General features: G+C 43.5%; 1 protein-coding gene across 16 annotated transcripts; it reads left to right on the plus strand.

The window, feature by feature from the left end:
- The first annotated feature begins 4,441 nt into the window (after positions 1-4,441).
- Positions 4,442-16,947, plus strand: LOC125542836 (protein BREAST CANCER SUSCEPTIBILITY 2 homolog A-like). Of its 16 annotated transcripts, none has more exons than XM_048706045.1 (35): positions 4,442-4,754; positions 4,874-4,930; positions 5,095-5,265; positions 5,339-5,404; positions 5,553-5,657; positions 6,396-6,461; positions 6,610-6,714; positions 7,138-7,266; positions 7,366-7,485; positions 7,593-7,727; positions 7,834-7,959; positions 8,044-8,169; positions 8,297-8,443; positions 8,557-8,685; positions 8,790-8,924; positions 9,047-9,172; positions 9,824-10,727; positions 10,808-10,848; positions 10,921-11,048; positions 11,129-11,271; positions 11,641-11,763; positions 11,846-12,076; positions 12,156-12,237; positions 12,333-12,383; positions 12,460-12,535; positions 12,637-12,748; positions 12,830-12,901; positions 14,321-14,504; positions 14,578-14,760; positions 14,994-15,136; positions 15,203-15,265; positions 15,350-15,575; positions 15,833-16,000; positions 16,096-16,308; positions 16,422-16,947. In XM_048706045.1, exons 1-34 carry the CDS (start codon positions 4,580-4,582, stop codon positions 16,150-16,152), a joined length of 4,905 nt encoding a protein of 1,634 aa, XP_048562002.1. In that variant the 5' UTR covers positions 4,442-4,579; the 3' UTR covers positions 16,153-16,308; positions 16,422-16,947. The 16 variants fall into 16 exon arrangements, with proteins under 16 accessions (XP_048562002.1, XP_048562003.1, XP_048562004.1 ...); XM_048706046.1 differs by having other exon boundaries at positions 16,096-16,193; XM_048706047.1 differs by having other exon boundaries at positions 7,602-7,727.
- Positions 16,948-17,629: the final 682 nt, after the last annotated feature.

Raw genomic sequence — 17,629 nt, forward strand, 5'->3', positions numbered from 1 at the left:
TAGAGGTGGGGGTGGAGGGAGTGGTTCCGGCGCTCACCTTTCCTGCCCGGGGCAGTCTCCTTCCCGCTTGCTACCCCCGGTCTCCATGGAGCGAGAAGAGGGACGAGAGAGATCTCCTCTCGCTTCGGCTGCTCTCCCCTCGCCGCCTCCGCGGCCGCTCCCTTATCCGGGCGGCGCCACCAACCAGATCTCCCGCGGCCGGCCGGCGGTGGCACCCGCGCCGGATCTCTCCCCGCCTCGCCTCAGCTCCGCATGCAGCCCGCCCTGTCGGCCGGTGTCGGTCGGTGCTCCCCGCTCTCCCGCCCCGCTGCCGCCGCCTTGGTTTTGACGTGGGGTGCGGGGTCAGGGGCGGGGGTGGGGTGGGGTGGGGGTGGGTCAACACGAGTGGCACGGCCGTCACCCGCTCTCTGCCCCCGTTTTAACTGGGGCGGTGCCCGTGCTGTGCTGGCCGCCTCCACAGCACAGCGGTGGCTCTCCTCCCGTGCCAGTATGCCACCACGGCCAGTAAAGGCAAGTCGTAACTTGCAGGCAGCCTTCCAAACGAACTCGATTCCCTCTGGATTCGCTGATATCGTATCACCGTCGGGCGCCGATTTCAAATTTCGTTTCCGCCGTTCCCCTTTTGATGGAAAGAGGGAGCGGGAGAGGCTGAATCTCAACATTTTTCGTGTGATGTTGCCACTAAAGAGATGGATGTAGGGTTTGTTTGGAATGCTGTCTCGAGCTGCCCTACCAATTTTCGGCATCGGTGTGCACGTGGACCTCCGCCGACTTTTCGTAGTCGGTTCTGTTTTTACGCCACACGTGTTGGCGAAACCGAGGATGTAAATTCCTTCGTCAAATTTTTGGCGCCCCTGAGTTTGGTGGGGTTGACGTGGGCGTCAATCCAAACAGACACGTATGACCTTCCCGTCGTGAGGAGGCGGGCGGGAAAAGGTGACGTTGGAGATGGACAAGAGCCTCGGTGGCGGTTGTCTTGATGTCAACAGATAGACACGCGAGGTTGCCATTTGAGACCCCGCGGTAGACGTCACACGTGGCTCTTGTTTGAGATCTCATGAATATAGACATGAGAGTATGTGCCTCGCTCTTGTGAAGATCTGAGCTTCCCGATAGACATAGGGCCTACTTGGTACATTGTCATTATTTAGGGGGTTCTTCGATGCTTGGTCATTCAACCTGAAAGAGGATTTTTCTTTTCTATGAAAAAAGACTAACTGGCCCAATTCTCGGTAGGTACTCCCTTTTATAGTGATCTGAACGCTCATATATTACTTTACATATGAATTACTTATTAGGAGAGGGCCAACCACCGAATGAGCAACGATCTCTCGATCCCACTTGATTCCTTTCCTGGGGATGTTTCCTATTTAAGTTCCCCGTCTCTTAGAAAGAGCCGCTAAATGATCGAACCAGACAAGTGCACGTGGCTCGATTGCATAGATATAGTGTTCGGACGATCTATCTTGGCATGGCCAGTACCATGGTCAAAGTGGGCTTGTGACGAAATTAGGTCTCACCACACCAATTTTTCGACATGGACCAGGAGCACGGGGCATGAAAGTTACAAACCTTGACATGCATCATATTGCATAGCATATATAATATCTTACATAGTTCCAAGTGAACCATAATTGAGATGCACTGGATTGTAGCAACTTTAGTTGCACACTTAAACCTTAACATGCCATATATGTATAGGATTTGAGTACAATTACATGTACGGCGAGGCACGAGCAACCATAAACACAGTGAGAAATTGCATCGACCAACCTTTACACTCCACGTCACGACACACGGTATTAATATAGTCCCCTTTCCACTATTGCATCACCAGCTATTCACAAGAATGTAATGAGTTCACTTGTATAAGTTGCAATCATTTGTGAAAGCACGTGTAACTCCCGACACCTCTTTAATACGATTTATTCCCCAGGATTGGCGCGCCGGGGGGTTGGGGGACCCCGACAACTATTATATATTTCCACTTGAAAGGTGATTGTCGGTTAACAAGGGTTTTTATAACCCAAAGGGGAACGAGGGGTATGCAGTGAGAGAAGAACAACACTCAAGAGTACATGACGAGGCAGTAGATGGCAACAAAGAGTGGGATTACATCAACCGATGTTGGAGGAGTGGAGAGACCCAACGGCTCCAAAGTCATGCATCTTGAGCGCACCTAGGCTTTCTCCAAAGGTGTCAGAGCATCGGAGTAAAGACTACAAGGTCATGGGTCATCAGTTCGCCGTCGGATGAGCTAAACCCCCAAAATGATCCAACGCCATCAGGCATGACAAAGCATCCAATCCGATTTCAAACATGCACAGAACAAGGGCACTGCAAAACAGATGGTCATCGGTCTCAATTGCTCTGCATCCCTCATAGAGCTTAGGGGCTGTTTGGTTCGCTACCTGATGGCTTTTAGCCTGACCTGAAACTTGCCTGTGAATCACTAGGTCTTGTTTGGTTCGCTACCTGAAGAAATAGATACGTCCCTGGCCTGAATGGTCAGGCATCTCAATTAGCCTGTCAGGCCTCCAATTTCCAGCGCCTGGGCTCAGGCTAACAGGTGCCTGACTTGTAATACAGTATCGGAGCTTGTGCTAGCCAATAGCAGCCTTTCTTTAGTGCTTTAGATATTTTTTATTGGTTGATACTAGTACACCAGGTCAGGCAGCAACCAAACACATATCTTCTCGTCTTGCCTGATAGGCAGAAAAATCCAGCTTGCCAATGCCAAGTTCCTATCAGGCGCCACTTTTTCTCAGGTACATCGGCCAGGACGCAAACCAAACAGCCCCTTAGTGCATGGGTGGGTAGGTGTGAGGCCATTATTGAAGAAACAACACAACCCACGTATTGAGTTCATTGGATATGACAAGAAGGGCGAAGATCTTAATCTTGGATGAGAGTCATGGCCACAAAATGATGGAGGCACATGCTTTCATCACACCATATGAATCGAGCACATTATATGTTGCCGATAGTTGAAGGTGATACTGTCTTCCCAAGCCATAGTGTGAATGTCCATGTCGTCCGAAGCCGAGATTTCAGAAACCAATCGTACCAGTTTCTTAGTCATAACCAACACTCAAGCTCTTTTGTACGGATGATTACTAATATTTTGGCATGCCCATAGCCTTTAATAGACTCTAGTTAACTTTTCTTGTCAACATTTGGCCAACATACAGGCAACTAAACTTTAACCAAATACCGACTAGCCAATTTTTTGTCAGGATTTGCTTGAGTTGTTGTAGCCACTTTAGCTACAAGGTTGGATTGAAGGGTGGTAGATCATAACTACGACACTGACTGGCATACTAAGTTTGCCACACTTTGCCACACCATGAGTCACGTAAGTTTGTACTATGTGTTAGCCCTCTGATTGTCTTACAACCACACTTGTGTTATTTTTTTTCATGCAAACTACACCACACATGTCATTGACTAAAAAGAATAAGGCAAGTCTATCTCATGCGTGACAAGTCCGATGTCTATTTACTCACGTAAGGTGTGTGGTAAAAAAATAAATTGAAGTATATGAACCAAACATACCCACAATCTTTCACGACTATTTTCATCGTAGATTTACCCAACAACCACAATATAAAGCGAACCGTGGTTGCATGGTTAATAGGACCGTGCTACCCCAACCCATTATTCAAGTCATAGACTTAACACCGGTGCTCTCTTTTTTGGATTTATTTTAGTCCTTCCGGCGATGTGTGTTCGGTAGGAGGGGTGCTCTCATTGATGAAGACGATAGGGTGATATGTCGGCTTAGTCACTCGGAGGTGCCCATAAAAATAGGGTGTGCATGCGTACATTCTTAGGGTGAGTGTATATGCAGTTTGCGTCTGTATCATGTTAAAAACACATCCACAACAATGACGTATTTTCATGTATCGTTCTAAATAAAGAAAAATAATACTCCCTTCCATACTATAGTGCACTCATATTTTTCAAAATCTAAATTTGACTATACATTTAACCAACTATACTGACTGCGGGGAGCAAAAATACATGGAACGAAGGAAGTACTAATAATAAAAGTAAAGAAAAATATCCTCACCATCCGTTGACGGAAGGATGCGCGACGCCGTCATCAATCTCGTGCACTTCCGCGGCCATCAATGCCTGCGCTATCTTCCCAGCGGAGTAGGCAACGATCTAGCTGGCGTGCGGTTGGTGAGCATGTCCAGGTGTGGACACCACAAGAGGCCGACGAGGCGGTGACCTGACACCTGTCTGTAGCCAGCCGCCGCCACAGTTCCCCCCTCCAAGCGGCGGCGTGCGGGCTAGGCCAGGCTCACGACCCGACCGACCGGGCCGGACATCCCGCGGGCCGCGCGTCCGCCCATGGGCACGGCAGGGCCAGGCCCAAGCCCACTCCCGGGCCCGCCGAGACGAAAAAGATGGAGGGAGCGAGCGCACTGCGCGCCGCCTGGCCATTTCGCACCACGCTTCCCTCGCCTCGTCCGATTTCGAAAAGAGTTTCGTCCCCAATTTCCTTTCACTCGGATTTCACCGACCCAGCGAGAGGCCCCCCGCCGAGGCTCCGGGAGAGACCGCCGCCAAGATGCCCGGGAGGTGGCGGGTCTGGGGCCAGCCCGACGGCCGCCTCGTCTGGATCCCCGCCCCCGAGCCCGACGCGCCGCCGCCGCCTGCCGCGGCTCCGCCTCTTCCTCCTCCCCTGCCGCTGGGGCGCGGTGCGGGGATAGCCGCGGATCCATCCGAGGACGCGCTGGCGAAAGGTACGGCCCCATCGTTCTCCCACCTCGGCGCGGATTATTCCGTCGTAGAAATGGTGCTGGATAGTGGTCACTGACTGCCCCCTCCCCTGTCTCCGCGTTTCTCCCATCCGAAACCCTAGGCCGGGGCGCTGCCGACGGATGCCGCGTCGAGTCCATGGCCGACCTCCTCGTGCAAGGTAGCGCTTCCTGCCTTCATCTCTTCTCTAGTCGGCCCGGTCAGAGTGAGCACGCGCGTGCATTCCTGCCTACTGAAATGGCTGCGCCCGCGCGTCTCCACGGTTGAACGAGAATGGTTCTGTTTAACTGATCACTGGCCTTTTGTTACTGATGGAACCTGCAGCTCGGAACACGCTGCTCGAAGGTGACGGGATGTCCGGAGCAACTGTCGATGCAGGAGAGGGTCAGCTGTTCTGCACTGGATCAGGGAGGTCAGTGTCTGTCAGCGAGAGGGCTATAAGGAGGGCCAGGGCGTTGGTCGGGGAGGAGGTGGAGAAGGCTGGTAACAAGAGAAGTAAGAGCTTATGTGCCCAACTTTGTTCGTTGCTGCATGTATTGCGCTGGGCTGACCAGTTTTGGTGTTTCAGAGCAACCGTTTGACGACGTACCTGGTGCAGAGGGCGAATCGAGAGAAATGGACGCCCCATTTAGAGGTAAGACTTGCTTTCACCTTTTTCTCTGTAGAGACAAGATTGAATGTTGCAACAACAGCCAGAAACTGTCCAGGTCTGATAATTGCACAAACTGTATTCTCTCGAGGTTGTGTGTTACTGATTCAGTTTCCCATCTCATGAAATTTAGGTGGAGTGCATAACACTACCGTGCCCCCAGTGTTCCAAACTGGATCCGGAAAAGCAGTTTTGCTGGGCAAGGACTCGATCCAGAAGGCAAGAGCTATTTTAGGAGGTAGGAAATAACACCTGTTTACTTTCTATCTAAACGCTGAAAGTGCTTTCTTAGCACTTATTTTGTTCATGATGGCGTATGTATGGCTCCGAGTAATTTAGGATCTGTTCATCCCATGTACCGTTAGATATTATGTCACAATTCATAAACAACAAGGCATCATAATATAATATTTGTTGAACTTGCCAGATTTTCCAGTTGCCTGACTATTTGTTATACTTACAACTGAAGATATATTTGGATGTGCTTAGTTTGCTGAGCATTTCTACTCCATAGTAATATACAGTGACTTAACATAGTTTTATACTCCCTCCATTCCAAAATATAGTGCGCCCGCGCTTCCCGAGGTTCAACTTTGACCATAAATTTAACCAACGAGACCAACTGCGGTGGGAGAAAAAATTATATAATTGAAAACTTCTTTCGAATATGAATTCACTGATATAATTTTTGCTCCCGCCGCAATCAGTCTTGGTAGTTAAATTTACGGTCAAAGTTGAAGCACGGGGATAGAGGAAGCACTACATTGTGGAATGGAGGGAGTACTGATTAGGGTCCACCAAATTGATGGCTGATATTTCTTGTTTGTGAGAACTTCTAGTAATAGCTCATGTGTCCAACCTTTGGTTTGCTTTGGTCAAACTGTTCCATCGATGTTGTGTTTGGTAGCATGGATTGGCTATCTTTCTGTTTGTCTCTGCATGTATCGTGCTGGGATGACCAATTTTTGTGTTTCAGAGCAACCGTTTGACCATGTACCTGATGCAGAGGGCGAATCGAGTGAAATGGACGCCCCATTTAGAGGTAAGACTTGCTTTCACCTTTTTCTCTGTAGAGACAAGATTGAATGTTGCAACAATAGCAAGAAAGTGCCTAGGTCTGGTGACTGTACAAACTGTATTTTCTTCAGGTTGTGCATTACTCATTCAGTTTTCCATCTTATCAAATTTAGGTGGAGTGTATAACACTACCATGCCCCCAGTGTTCCAAACTGGATCAGGAAAAGCTGTCTTACTGGGCAAGGACTCAATCCAGAAGGCAAGAGTTCTTTTAGAAGGTAGGAAGTTGAACACCCATTTACTTTCTATCTAAATGCTGAAAGTGCTTTGTTACCACTTATTTTGTTCATGATGGCATATGTATGGCTCCGAGTAATTTAGGATCTGTTCATCCCATGCACTGTTACATATTATGTCACAATTCATCAACGACAAGTCATCGTAATATAATATTTGTTGAACTAGCCAGATTTTCCGCAGTTGCCTGGCTATTTCTTATACTTACAACTGAACATCTATTTGGATGTGTTTAGCTTTTTGAGCATTTCTACCCCATAGTAATATACAATGACTTAACATAATTCTGTACCAATTAGGGCCCACCAAATTGATGTCTGTATATGTTTTCTATGGGAGAACTTCTAGTACATTTTCCTTTTTCCTTAGCAGTTTTAAAAAGCTGTGACTTTGTTGCATAATAGGTGTTGATAGTGCTGCTGGTGCCGTACAACCAATGTTCCGTACTGGAATGGGTAAGCCGGTTCCTGTGAGCCGGACCTCTATTGATAAGGCAAGAGCTGTTTTGGAGGGACAAACAGTTGCAGAAAAAGGTCATTTTGATGAGATTATAATAAAAGTTTTGGCTAGTTTTGTAAAAGAAAATCCAAGCATGCCTTTGCTTTTTAAATAACCGACCCCTCTGTCAGCAGGTGTGGATGGCATGGAACAGTTTCCATTGTTCCAAACTGGTTCAGGACGAGTTGTCTCAGTCAGTGCGGCATCTGTTCAGAAAGCTAAGTCTGTTTTGAAGGATAATAATACAAGCGAGGGTGAGCTTTGATTATTCTGCTATTTGAATCCAGAGCTAATGATCTTGCCTAGTTACTGTGAAACACACCCCTTTTCTGGTGTACTGATGGCATTCCTCTCCTATTAGAAAATACAGAGAGTTTTGGTAGGCCTAACCAGCCTATGATGTTCCAAACTGGTTCAGGAAGATCAGCCATGATCAGCGAAAGATCCATTGAGAGATCTAGAGCTGTGGCGAATGAGGGAGATGCGGAAAAGAGCGGTAAGATTGGAGTACCTGGGTCCATTAAAAAAGCTTGAACTATTTGTCTTTGGAATTATGTAAACAGCCACAAACATTATTTCTAAGTGGTTACTTCTTTGTGTAGGACATTGGGATACTGATTGCCAGTTCCCAATGTTCCAAACAGGATTAGGGAAGCCTGTTGCTGTGAGCTGGAGCTCAGTCCAGAAAGCAAAGGCAGTATTGGAGGAAGAAAATATTAAAACAACTGGTACATAAACATATGGGCTTATTATTATTTGTCCAACGTTAGTGCAGAGGATCAGCATTTTTCTTTGTATTCTTTGAGATTCAGGACGTGGAGGTAGCAGTGATTGTGCCACAACTCTTCAGACTGAAACGCCAACATCTGTTTTGATGAGTAGCAGTTTGATCATGAATAGTAGAAGTGTTACACCGAAGGAAGATAGTGCAATGCAAGGTACTTGATTTTCTCAAGTTGACTGATTTTTTTGTCTAGTTTTGTGCCTGTGTTACCATCTAGTCAAAATTTGAACAACATGAACTACACATCTGGGGTGTTCCTCATATCAAATTATCTTTTTCAGTCACTCGAACAGAGAAAAATCACAAGGATGATGACCACGTGCCGTTGTTTCAAACTGGGTTAGGGAGGTCAATTGCTATAAGTAAGAGCTCACTTAAGAGGGCATCTGCAGTTCTGGAGCCAAGGAATATTGCAAAGGAATTGGAAGGTAAATTGCTCCCTAAACACACATCATGGTTTCGTAACAAGTGTGCTCTCGTCACTAAATTTGTGATAAATAAGCATTTGTATTTACTGACAATCAAATTTTCTTTCTGTAAGATGAAGCTCATTTAGATGGTGCCCATGACACTCCAGTGTTCAGAACTGGATTAGGAAGGTCTATCTTAGCAAGTGAGAACTCTATAAAGGAATTGCCTATCTTAGAGGCTGAAGAAGCAGTAAAAAGTGGTAATTTCATGCTCTGAATTAAGAGTTTCTTCACATGGATATAAAAAGTAGGTAGAAATTGCAGTCTGCATTCAGTTAACAATTGCTTCGTATGTGCAAACCAGTAAACAATTACAAAGGGGAAACCTTTGTTGAAGACGCAACGTTCCAAGCTGGAATACAAAAGTTTGTACCCCAAAATGGAATTTCAAGCCATAAGGCCAGTATGCTTTTGGAGCAACGAAACTTCATGGAGAAAGGTAGTTTTAGAGTCATCAGGTTACAGAGTGGGGGCATTTACAGAGTTCTTTACGTTTGGATTTGAAAAGTAACTTAGACTCCTTTTCCCATTCCTTTGACATATGCAATATTATTTTGAAAGGATACGAAGACTCTGGAAGTCAACTGCCAATGTTTCGAACCGGATCTGGAAAGTCGGTCTTGATTAGTGAAAGCTCAGTGCAGAAAGCAAGGGCTGTTCTGGAGGAAGAAGGCAAAATAAACAGAAGTATAATAGCTGACCAAACTTATCTGAGACTTTCACTGATTATTTCAATAGAAGTTAGTATAAAAATTTACCGTGCATGTCTAGTTGAAGTGTCTATTCTCTTTCTGTAGTCCTGTAATTTATTTGTACAATACCATGTGGCATCCATAGGTTAGCTAACCATCACAGTCTGTTATATTCATCGCTAGACTGGTGTGCTAATCCAAAGGTTCTGCAATGCTTTTTAGTTAATAATCAGACCAAGTTTACAGAAATAAAGGCTAGCAATGAACCACCAATGTGTAACCTGATTATGCTGCAGCTTTCATTTAGAATGGTAGACTTATTTACTCCCCCCGGTCCATATTAATTGACACACACTTAATACAACTTTGTACTAAAGTTGTACTAGGTGTGCGTCAATTAATATGAATCGGAGGGAGTATTGCTTTTGACTTTTGAGGCAACTATTTAATAAATGTGTGTTTTCAGTAGTACCAAATTTCAAGCATACAATGTATGATCACTGAACTGTCTAATGATCTAATCAGGCAATTTGGATTGGCATGTTGATGTGGTAACAGGCACTTGTTTATTGCATAATATTAGTGCCTTTTAATCTGTACACATTTACCATTTAAATATGTCTGATCTTGAGTTGTTTCTTGTCAGATAATCATAAGCTCCTTAACATGGACAAAAAAATTCCTGTGTTTGCGTCACCTCTCAAGACAAGCTGTGCAAGAACAGTAAATATATCTTCAGTTGGCGTGTCTCGAGCTGCTACTTTGTTGGGCTTGGAGGAGAATACCCTTTCAACACAATTTTTTGGACATGTGGGGGATAAGCTGGCCACAAGAATAAATTTTGAGCAGGAAAATCCAGAACAGAGGCTTGGTATTGCATCTTATCCAACAGAAAACCAAGTGCACAAGGAACCACACTGGCCATTTGAGCTTTCTAATAACACAGTTTCTGATTCTGGTGAGCATTCTATCAGATTCAGTACCGCCGGAGGCAGATCAATGGCTATTTCTAGTGATGCACTTGAACGCGCAAAAAGCCTTCTGGGTGAATCAGATCTCGTGGTTTCAACAAATAATTTAGTAGGCTACCCTTTGGGATCTGCTTGTAATGATAAGATGCAAAATTCAACTGTTGCGCCAAAAGAAGGTGGATCTGATTTATCTAAAAGAAGAAGGGTCAGTGGAAGAACCGAACTTGCAACATTTTCCCACCAGGCAATGTCTGATAGGAAGCACACTGGATCCTTTGGAAATGCTGTATCTGATATCCATCCAACTAGTGAAAACACCAATACGTTTCATGTTGGGAGTCGTTCAACCAGTGAAATTCCAAAGATCATGAAGCCTTCTTCCAGGTGTTTATCTGAAACTGACAACGCAAATGACCCTAAAGATAAGACCCGGCAACTCCATATGCCAGCTGGAGCGTTGGTTGACATCAGTAACTTCATGGGTGCACATTCTGGAAATATTGACCATGTTGTTAATGAGAAGAGAAGAATTGGGGGAAGAAACTCCACATCTTCCTTTAAACGGCCCCGCTCTTCCAGGTCCTTTGATTTGCATCCCTGTTAGCAAGCTGTAAATTGCTATGCCATGCTTCTGATATGCCTTTGCTGACAATGGTTAGGTTCATCACGCCTATAAGCACCAACAAACAGTCCTCTGCTGGTAAGCTGATTGATTACATATATAAGCCTGTCAGATTCATTCCTACTTGATTGGTTTAACTATTGTGTACAGGAGTACTCAAACTACCACCAACTCAGATCACTTCCTGTCGAACAAAGCTGTCTGCATCTTATCCTTTTCAACATAAAAGGAAGACTTGGAAAGAGTATTTTGGTGGTCCTCCCTGCTTCAATTGTTTGGTACAATACGATGCATATAATTTCTGCAGGTGCACTATATTCCCCACTTTGTTAAATGCTAACTTAAATCTTGTGACCAGACGGAACGTACAACAGCTGAAGTGAAGCTCATGGATGCAAAAGGAGCAGGGAAGTACAAGTTTCACAATATGAATACTGGTGCAGAAGAATTTCAGAAGTTGCTGATTGCCTGTGGGGCTTCATTGACATATGCAACTAAAGAGTAGGCATCATTCTTGAACTAAATGCCATATATTTCACTAGTCCATTGACCTTTTGATGTCAGAATAACTCCCTTTTTGCTAAGTTTTTCTTAATATGTGAAATGTCTGATCATTACGTTTCCTGTTTCATCACTTCATGTGTTTTTCGTTTATAACATTTGAAAATTCTTTCCATGGTCTCCTCTGCATTGTATCTGTTGCTGCACCATGTTAAGATTAAACTATAATGATTTCACGTTCTGCTGCATGTATGATGTTAATAAAACCATGCTGTTGTGATCCCTGGGCATACCATAGAGTTAGGCTGGAGATTCTCCAAATATTAAGTACATCCTAAACATCAAATCACTTGAATCTTCCTGTTTTAGATGGGTGAACAATCACTATAAATGGATCGTATGGAAACTTGCTTCACTTGAGAGGAGCTATCCAACTAAAGCTGCTGGCAAATTCTTGACAGTTGCTAATGTTTTAGACGAGCTGAAGTATAGGTGAGATAATTGACATGCCTTTTCTACCATTTCAATTGTATTGATGCATATGATTTAATTCATGAAAACTCATGCATGCTAGGTATGACAGAGAAGTGAACAATGGCCATCGATCAGCCATAAAGAAAATTTTAGAAGGAAATGCTTTGCCATCTTTGATGATGGTGCTGTGCATTTCAGCTATTTATTCCCATCCTGATGTAAATAAGTTAGAGGCTGTCGGGACAGATGGAAATGAAAACAGTATCGACAATAAAAGCTTGTTAGCTGCTAAAAGAAACATGCCTGCACACATTGAATTAACTGATGGATGGTACGTGGTTGCATCATCCTTATTGTGATCAGATGAAACTGAAAGATATCAGCAGTTCTCAGTGTCTGCCTTTTCACAGGTATGCACTAGAAACGTCATTAGACGTGGCACTTTCAGAACAACTACAGAAAAGAAAGCTTTTTATAGGACAAAAGCTTCGGGTACTATTCTGTTTTCGCTTTCTCTTGTTGTCACAAGGACATGGTTATAATTACTGTTTAACATATATGACTCAATATGTGTTTCGTTTCGCTAGATATGGGGAGCTTCTTTGTGTGGTTGGACTGGGCCTGTGTCATTTCATGAGGTTTGTCTGCTCCTTCACCTTTAATAGCTGCAAAAATGAAAACAATATAAGCAAATTTTTGTGACCTTTTATTCAGGCATCTGGCACCGTCAAATTGACGGTCCATGTGAATGGCAGTTATCGTGCAAGATGGGATGATCCTTTGGGATTCTGTATGCACTTTTACTACAAGGCTGAATATTTGTTACATACTGTTTTGCTTATCCCTTTCAAACTGATGGATTCTCTTGATGACCTCTTACAAATATTTCAGGCAAGCATGTTGGACCCCCACTGGCGTTCAAGTGCATAAAAGCTTCTGGTGGCCGAGTCCCTAGGACACTGGTAGGAGTTGCAAGAATATATCCTATTTTGTACAAGGAGAGGTATACAACTGGATGCAGACTAAAAACATTACCAAAGATGTTCCACGGGCCCATACTTAATAAGTTAATTGCTTAATTCAGGTTGCCTGATGGTTGTTCTATTGTGAGATCTGAAAGGATGGAAAGAAAGGCGCTACAACTGTATCACCAGAGGTACTTATTTATGTCACTGACACTGTAGCCAATATGATGCAATTGAAACATGCATCACAACTTAAATTGAAATATGTCATCTATCAAGTAGATATTTACCAGTACAAGTGTTGTCTTGAGAAGTTACCTGTACAAATAGTGCTGAGATCTTCTCTCTGCGAAGCTGCAGTATTAAGCAAGTTCCAGTTAAAAATATATGATAGGGCATGAACACATAGATAAAATTCAACCAACCCAAGTTATTCATTTATCTAGAGTGAATTTACCAAACAAGATAACTCACCTGTTCAGCAATACTATGAGGGTCAGTTGCCTGTCCACGACAGCCCTTGCTCGTGGCTTAGCACTGGCACTATTTCCATTAGCTGAATTTGCCTTGTTCTGCGCATCAGCAGAATGGCTGATAGGGACAGGGTACTCACTTTTATTGTTATGGATCGTTGAGCTTATCTGTACATGCCTCGTGTGTTAAGGCATATATCTGTTTTTACTAATTTTTGACCATAATGTTGTACATGGTTTATGTACTGGTGACTAAGGTTGTCAGAATCAGGGTACTAGGTAGTATCCTTTAGTCAGCAGTATCTAATCTTAGGATCAGATTGTGTAGCTCCATGATACTATATGGTTTCTTTTATTTTGACAAAAAAATCTAAATATTATAGGAAATTGACTTAAAATAGATTATCTAGTGCAGCTGTGTAAAAAAAATTTATCAATTCTATGCATGCACACTTAAAGTAGACTGCAGCATCGAGATTTCATGTGACTAGGAGATCATTGGGCTTTGAATGTCAATCTATGCATACATGCGGGCTGCAGCCCGCTGCTGCACATAGCTAATGACTTCACGTTGTGCGAATCCGTGTTGTTTTTTTCCGTTGGCATGGGCAATTCCAGCAATTTTACGAGTTTGATCGTGATCCTACTGGGATTCTACTGGATTTGATCCAGGTTACTATCCATATTGTTTCCTCTCGGTAGGGTCATAGTATCGTGTGATACCGTAATCCTTATCGTGACACTCGCAGCCATGCTGGTGATGGCTATGGTAACCTGTCGATATTATTTAACTTTTGGACAGCATTTCCCTGTTAAAAAGAATCCGCATGAGCAGATATAACTCATGTTGCATAGGATCATTTGAATACATTTATGCTAGAGCCCTGAAATCGCGTAAGTAAAAACTTATACTCCCTCCGATCCAAAATAAGTGTCTCAGCTTTGAACTAAGGTTAATTCAATCTTAGTTCAAAGCTAAGACACTTATTTTGGATCGGAAGGAATAGTAGGTTTTTCGTCGATAAAGCCTGCAACATGAAAGGTCGCAGCCATGAAGGGTCAATATGGTTCTTTTGTTTTAAATCTAGTACCGCTCCTTTTAAATGCCACTGCAATGATTGTTACCTTCTCATGTAGAGTATCTAAGATCGCAGAAGACATTATGTCTGAACAAGATGAAAACTGTGCCAGCACTGATGACAGCGAGGAAGGGGCGAAAATTTGCAAAATGCTAGAGCAGGCGGCTGAGCCTGAAGTTATGATGGCTGGCCTGACCTCAGAGCAGATAATATCTTTCTCATCTTATCAAGCAAAGCAAAAGGTATGCACAATTATCCCCCGCATCCACCAACTAGTACTTGGGAAGCTGCGGAATTTATGCCATTATATTTCAGGAAGCTAGGCAAAACGAAGTAGCTAAGAAGGTCGAAAATGCTCTGGAAGTTGCTGGCCTTAGTTCAAGAGATGTTACGCCATTTTTGAAAGTGAGGGTGACGAGCCTTGCTCACAAAATCTCTGCTACAAAAACCATCAACAAGGAAGGGCTAATAACAATTTGGAACCCTACTGAGAAGCAAGTATGTTAGAATTTTTATTCTCCGTTGAAAATAGAAGAAAGACTATTCGGTGTTGTATCATTGAAACAAACTACAATGCATTTTATTTTTTACGGCTATGGTGCTGTATGTTTTCTTGACCAAGACTAATGTTTATTAACTTTATTTGCTTTGGATTATTCCCCAAACACTGTACTTATGAGCTCCCAAAAATTAGCCTACACCTTATTACATTTCACTGTTTCTTCTCACAGAAAGCCGACCTGGTGGAGGGACAAGTTTACATCGCCACAGGATTGCTGCCTTCTGCCCACTGTACTAACATTCTTTACTTGCATGCTAGAGGATCATCTACAGTGTGGAAGCCATTAGCATCGGCACAGGCTGCAGATTTTCAGTAAGAATCCACTGCACAGTATCCTCTGACTGTATTGTTCAAAATTAACCACGCTTCTTATTGCAGACCATTTTTTACCCCACGTAAGGCGGTTGAGCTGTCATTGATTGGTGAGGTACCACTTGCAAGGTTAGTCTAGTTATACTGGAGATAGGTGATCTGTTGAATCTGTCAATCTGGGGTCAATGTATTAATGAATCTCCTAATGGGTAGTCTTTCTTGCAGTGAATTTGACATTGCAGGTGTTGTTTTGCATGTCGGCGATGTTTACTTATGCAGCAACCAGAAAAGGCAGTGGCTCTTTTTGACAGATGGATCTAAATTTATCTCGGCATCGCAGTCCACAGTGCAAGATGATTGTCTTCTAGCAGTTAGCTTTTCTTGCTCATCTGCCAGCGATGATGGTGCCTTTTTCAGTTATGCCCTTTCTGGAAATACAGTAGGTTATCTCAGACTCTGGTCTTTATTCCAAGTTGATGGTTCTTCCAAGTCTGAATTTTATTGGTCCCATATGTTACCATCAACATTTGAAACCTTTGCACTAAACAATACCTCATGAATTCAGTGTATAGACATTTGAAACTGTACTGTATTGCCAGCAAAAAAAATGCAGTGTCTACTTCATTGTTCAACTTTTATACATTTATAAAGCAAGTGCAGCTTTTAGCTTACTGTACCTCTACCTCTGTTGCTCAGGTTGGTTTCAGTAACTTGGTCAAGCGACAGAAGGACCAGACAAGGCGCATATGGGTAGCCGAGGCAACACAGAGCTCTACATACACTCTTTCCCATGAGATATCAAAAAAATCGCATCTTAAGGAAGCTGCAACATGTGCTGAGAAATGGGCTTCAAGTTCTTTTGATGTAAGTTTCTTCAGATTAGAGATCACATTCATTTTTGAGATTTTCTGATCTGTTGTAACTCACTGTTGTGCTGCAATATGAATGGCCCCTTTCAGAAAATCCAGCAGCTAAAGGAAAAGGTTTTATGCATAATTGGTGATAGCGGTGGCTGACATACTATGGAATAATGAAGGCTGCTGCTTTTGCAAGTAATGTAAGAAAATGTTCCAAGTTGTGCAGAGTTTACTGTACACACTGGATGCTCATTGGTAGTGAAGCGATATCGGCGTAACAAAGATACCTATTTATTATGCCTATGCACTTTATAGGTACAAAGTTTAGGCCGCACTGTTTGTAGCTGGATTCTTTTTAATTCTTCAGTACCTATTCGTTTCTCCACATTTGCCAACTGCATGTTTAGTAATTAATACCTGTGTTGCAGAGATTGCGAGGCGGAGCATTACAGATCAGCTAAACTTGTGGAACAAATGCGATTACCCTCGACTGACAAGCACTTCTTGAATACTCAAGATGACAGCCACAGGGATTGGAATCAATATACATCAACCGGGAGACGAACATGACAGGAAATTTATGATTCAGGCTTCGACCGATGATGCTCACGTCCCCCTTGTGAGTCGTGACTGAATCTTTGGCTCTTCAGCTGGCAGCCAAGATTGCCCGCACCCTTCAACTTCAGCAGGTCTCCTTCCTCACGGACAACCTCTCTCTCGCGAAGATGGCCGCTTCCAGGAACCTCATTGGCAGCAGCATAAATGCTTGGGCGGTGTACTAATGCTGGCGTACCGAGCTAAATGTTTTTGAGACAAGACACTTCCATGAGAGACGAGTATCATGGATTTTTGATCATGATGTTCTTTTCTTGTATGCTACTCCTCTGTACCTACATTTTGGTACAGAGGTAGTAAATTATTAAAAAATAAAGAAGGAAAGCTTCATTGGTGAAATTCCTGCGTCACACTTGCGCCTAGCTAGATCCAGCTTCATCTCTACTGGAATCATCCCCATGACAACAGGCTAACCCTAGATGGGTTTTGGGAGAGGGAGGTTTCCGGTGTAATAGACAGATGTGACCGTTAGGGCCACTCATTGCATGAACCCATGCCGGCAGTTGCACGTAATGTGAACCACATTGTTGTAAAAAACCCACGTAATGTGAACCACATAACTCATTGCATGCTTTTTTATGGAAAGGAAAAAAACATAGTTTCCACGGTAATCTAAACGATGCATCCAAATTGGCCAGCTGCTTGAGAGTTTTGTCAGCAAAACTAACATCTCAATCTCACTTGTGAGCGCTGTTACTCCCCACAGATTTAAAAAATGTGGTAAGTCAATATTCAGTACCATCCAACCAGCCACCATCTAGCATTTGCTAAAAAAAAAACCATACCATCGAACTCAACACAACGTATACAAGTAGCGAGTGTCAAAATCTCAGACCATTTGGAAATTTACAAATATTTCACATTCGCGAAAAACAACACGACTAATCTTTTTCTCCGCGAAAACAACTGTTTTGCATCAAACTATAGATTTCTTCCAAGAGTAGCTTCTATGTTTTTTTTGTTTGCCACGTGACATGTACTTCCCATGCCGGAAAATTTCAACGTTTGTGTAAATATGAAG

The sequence above is a fragment of the Triticum urartu genome, chromosome 3 (genome assembly GCF_003073215.2).
Source record: "Triticum urartu cultivar G1812 chromosome 3, Tu2.1, whole genome shotgun sequence".
NCBI lineage: Eukaryota > Viridiplantae > Streptophyta > Magnoliopsida > Poales > Poaceae > Triticum > Triticum urartu.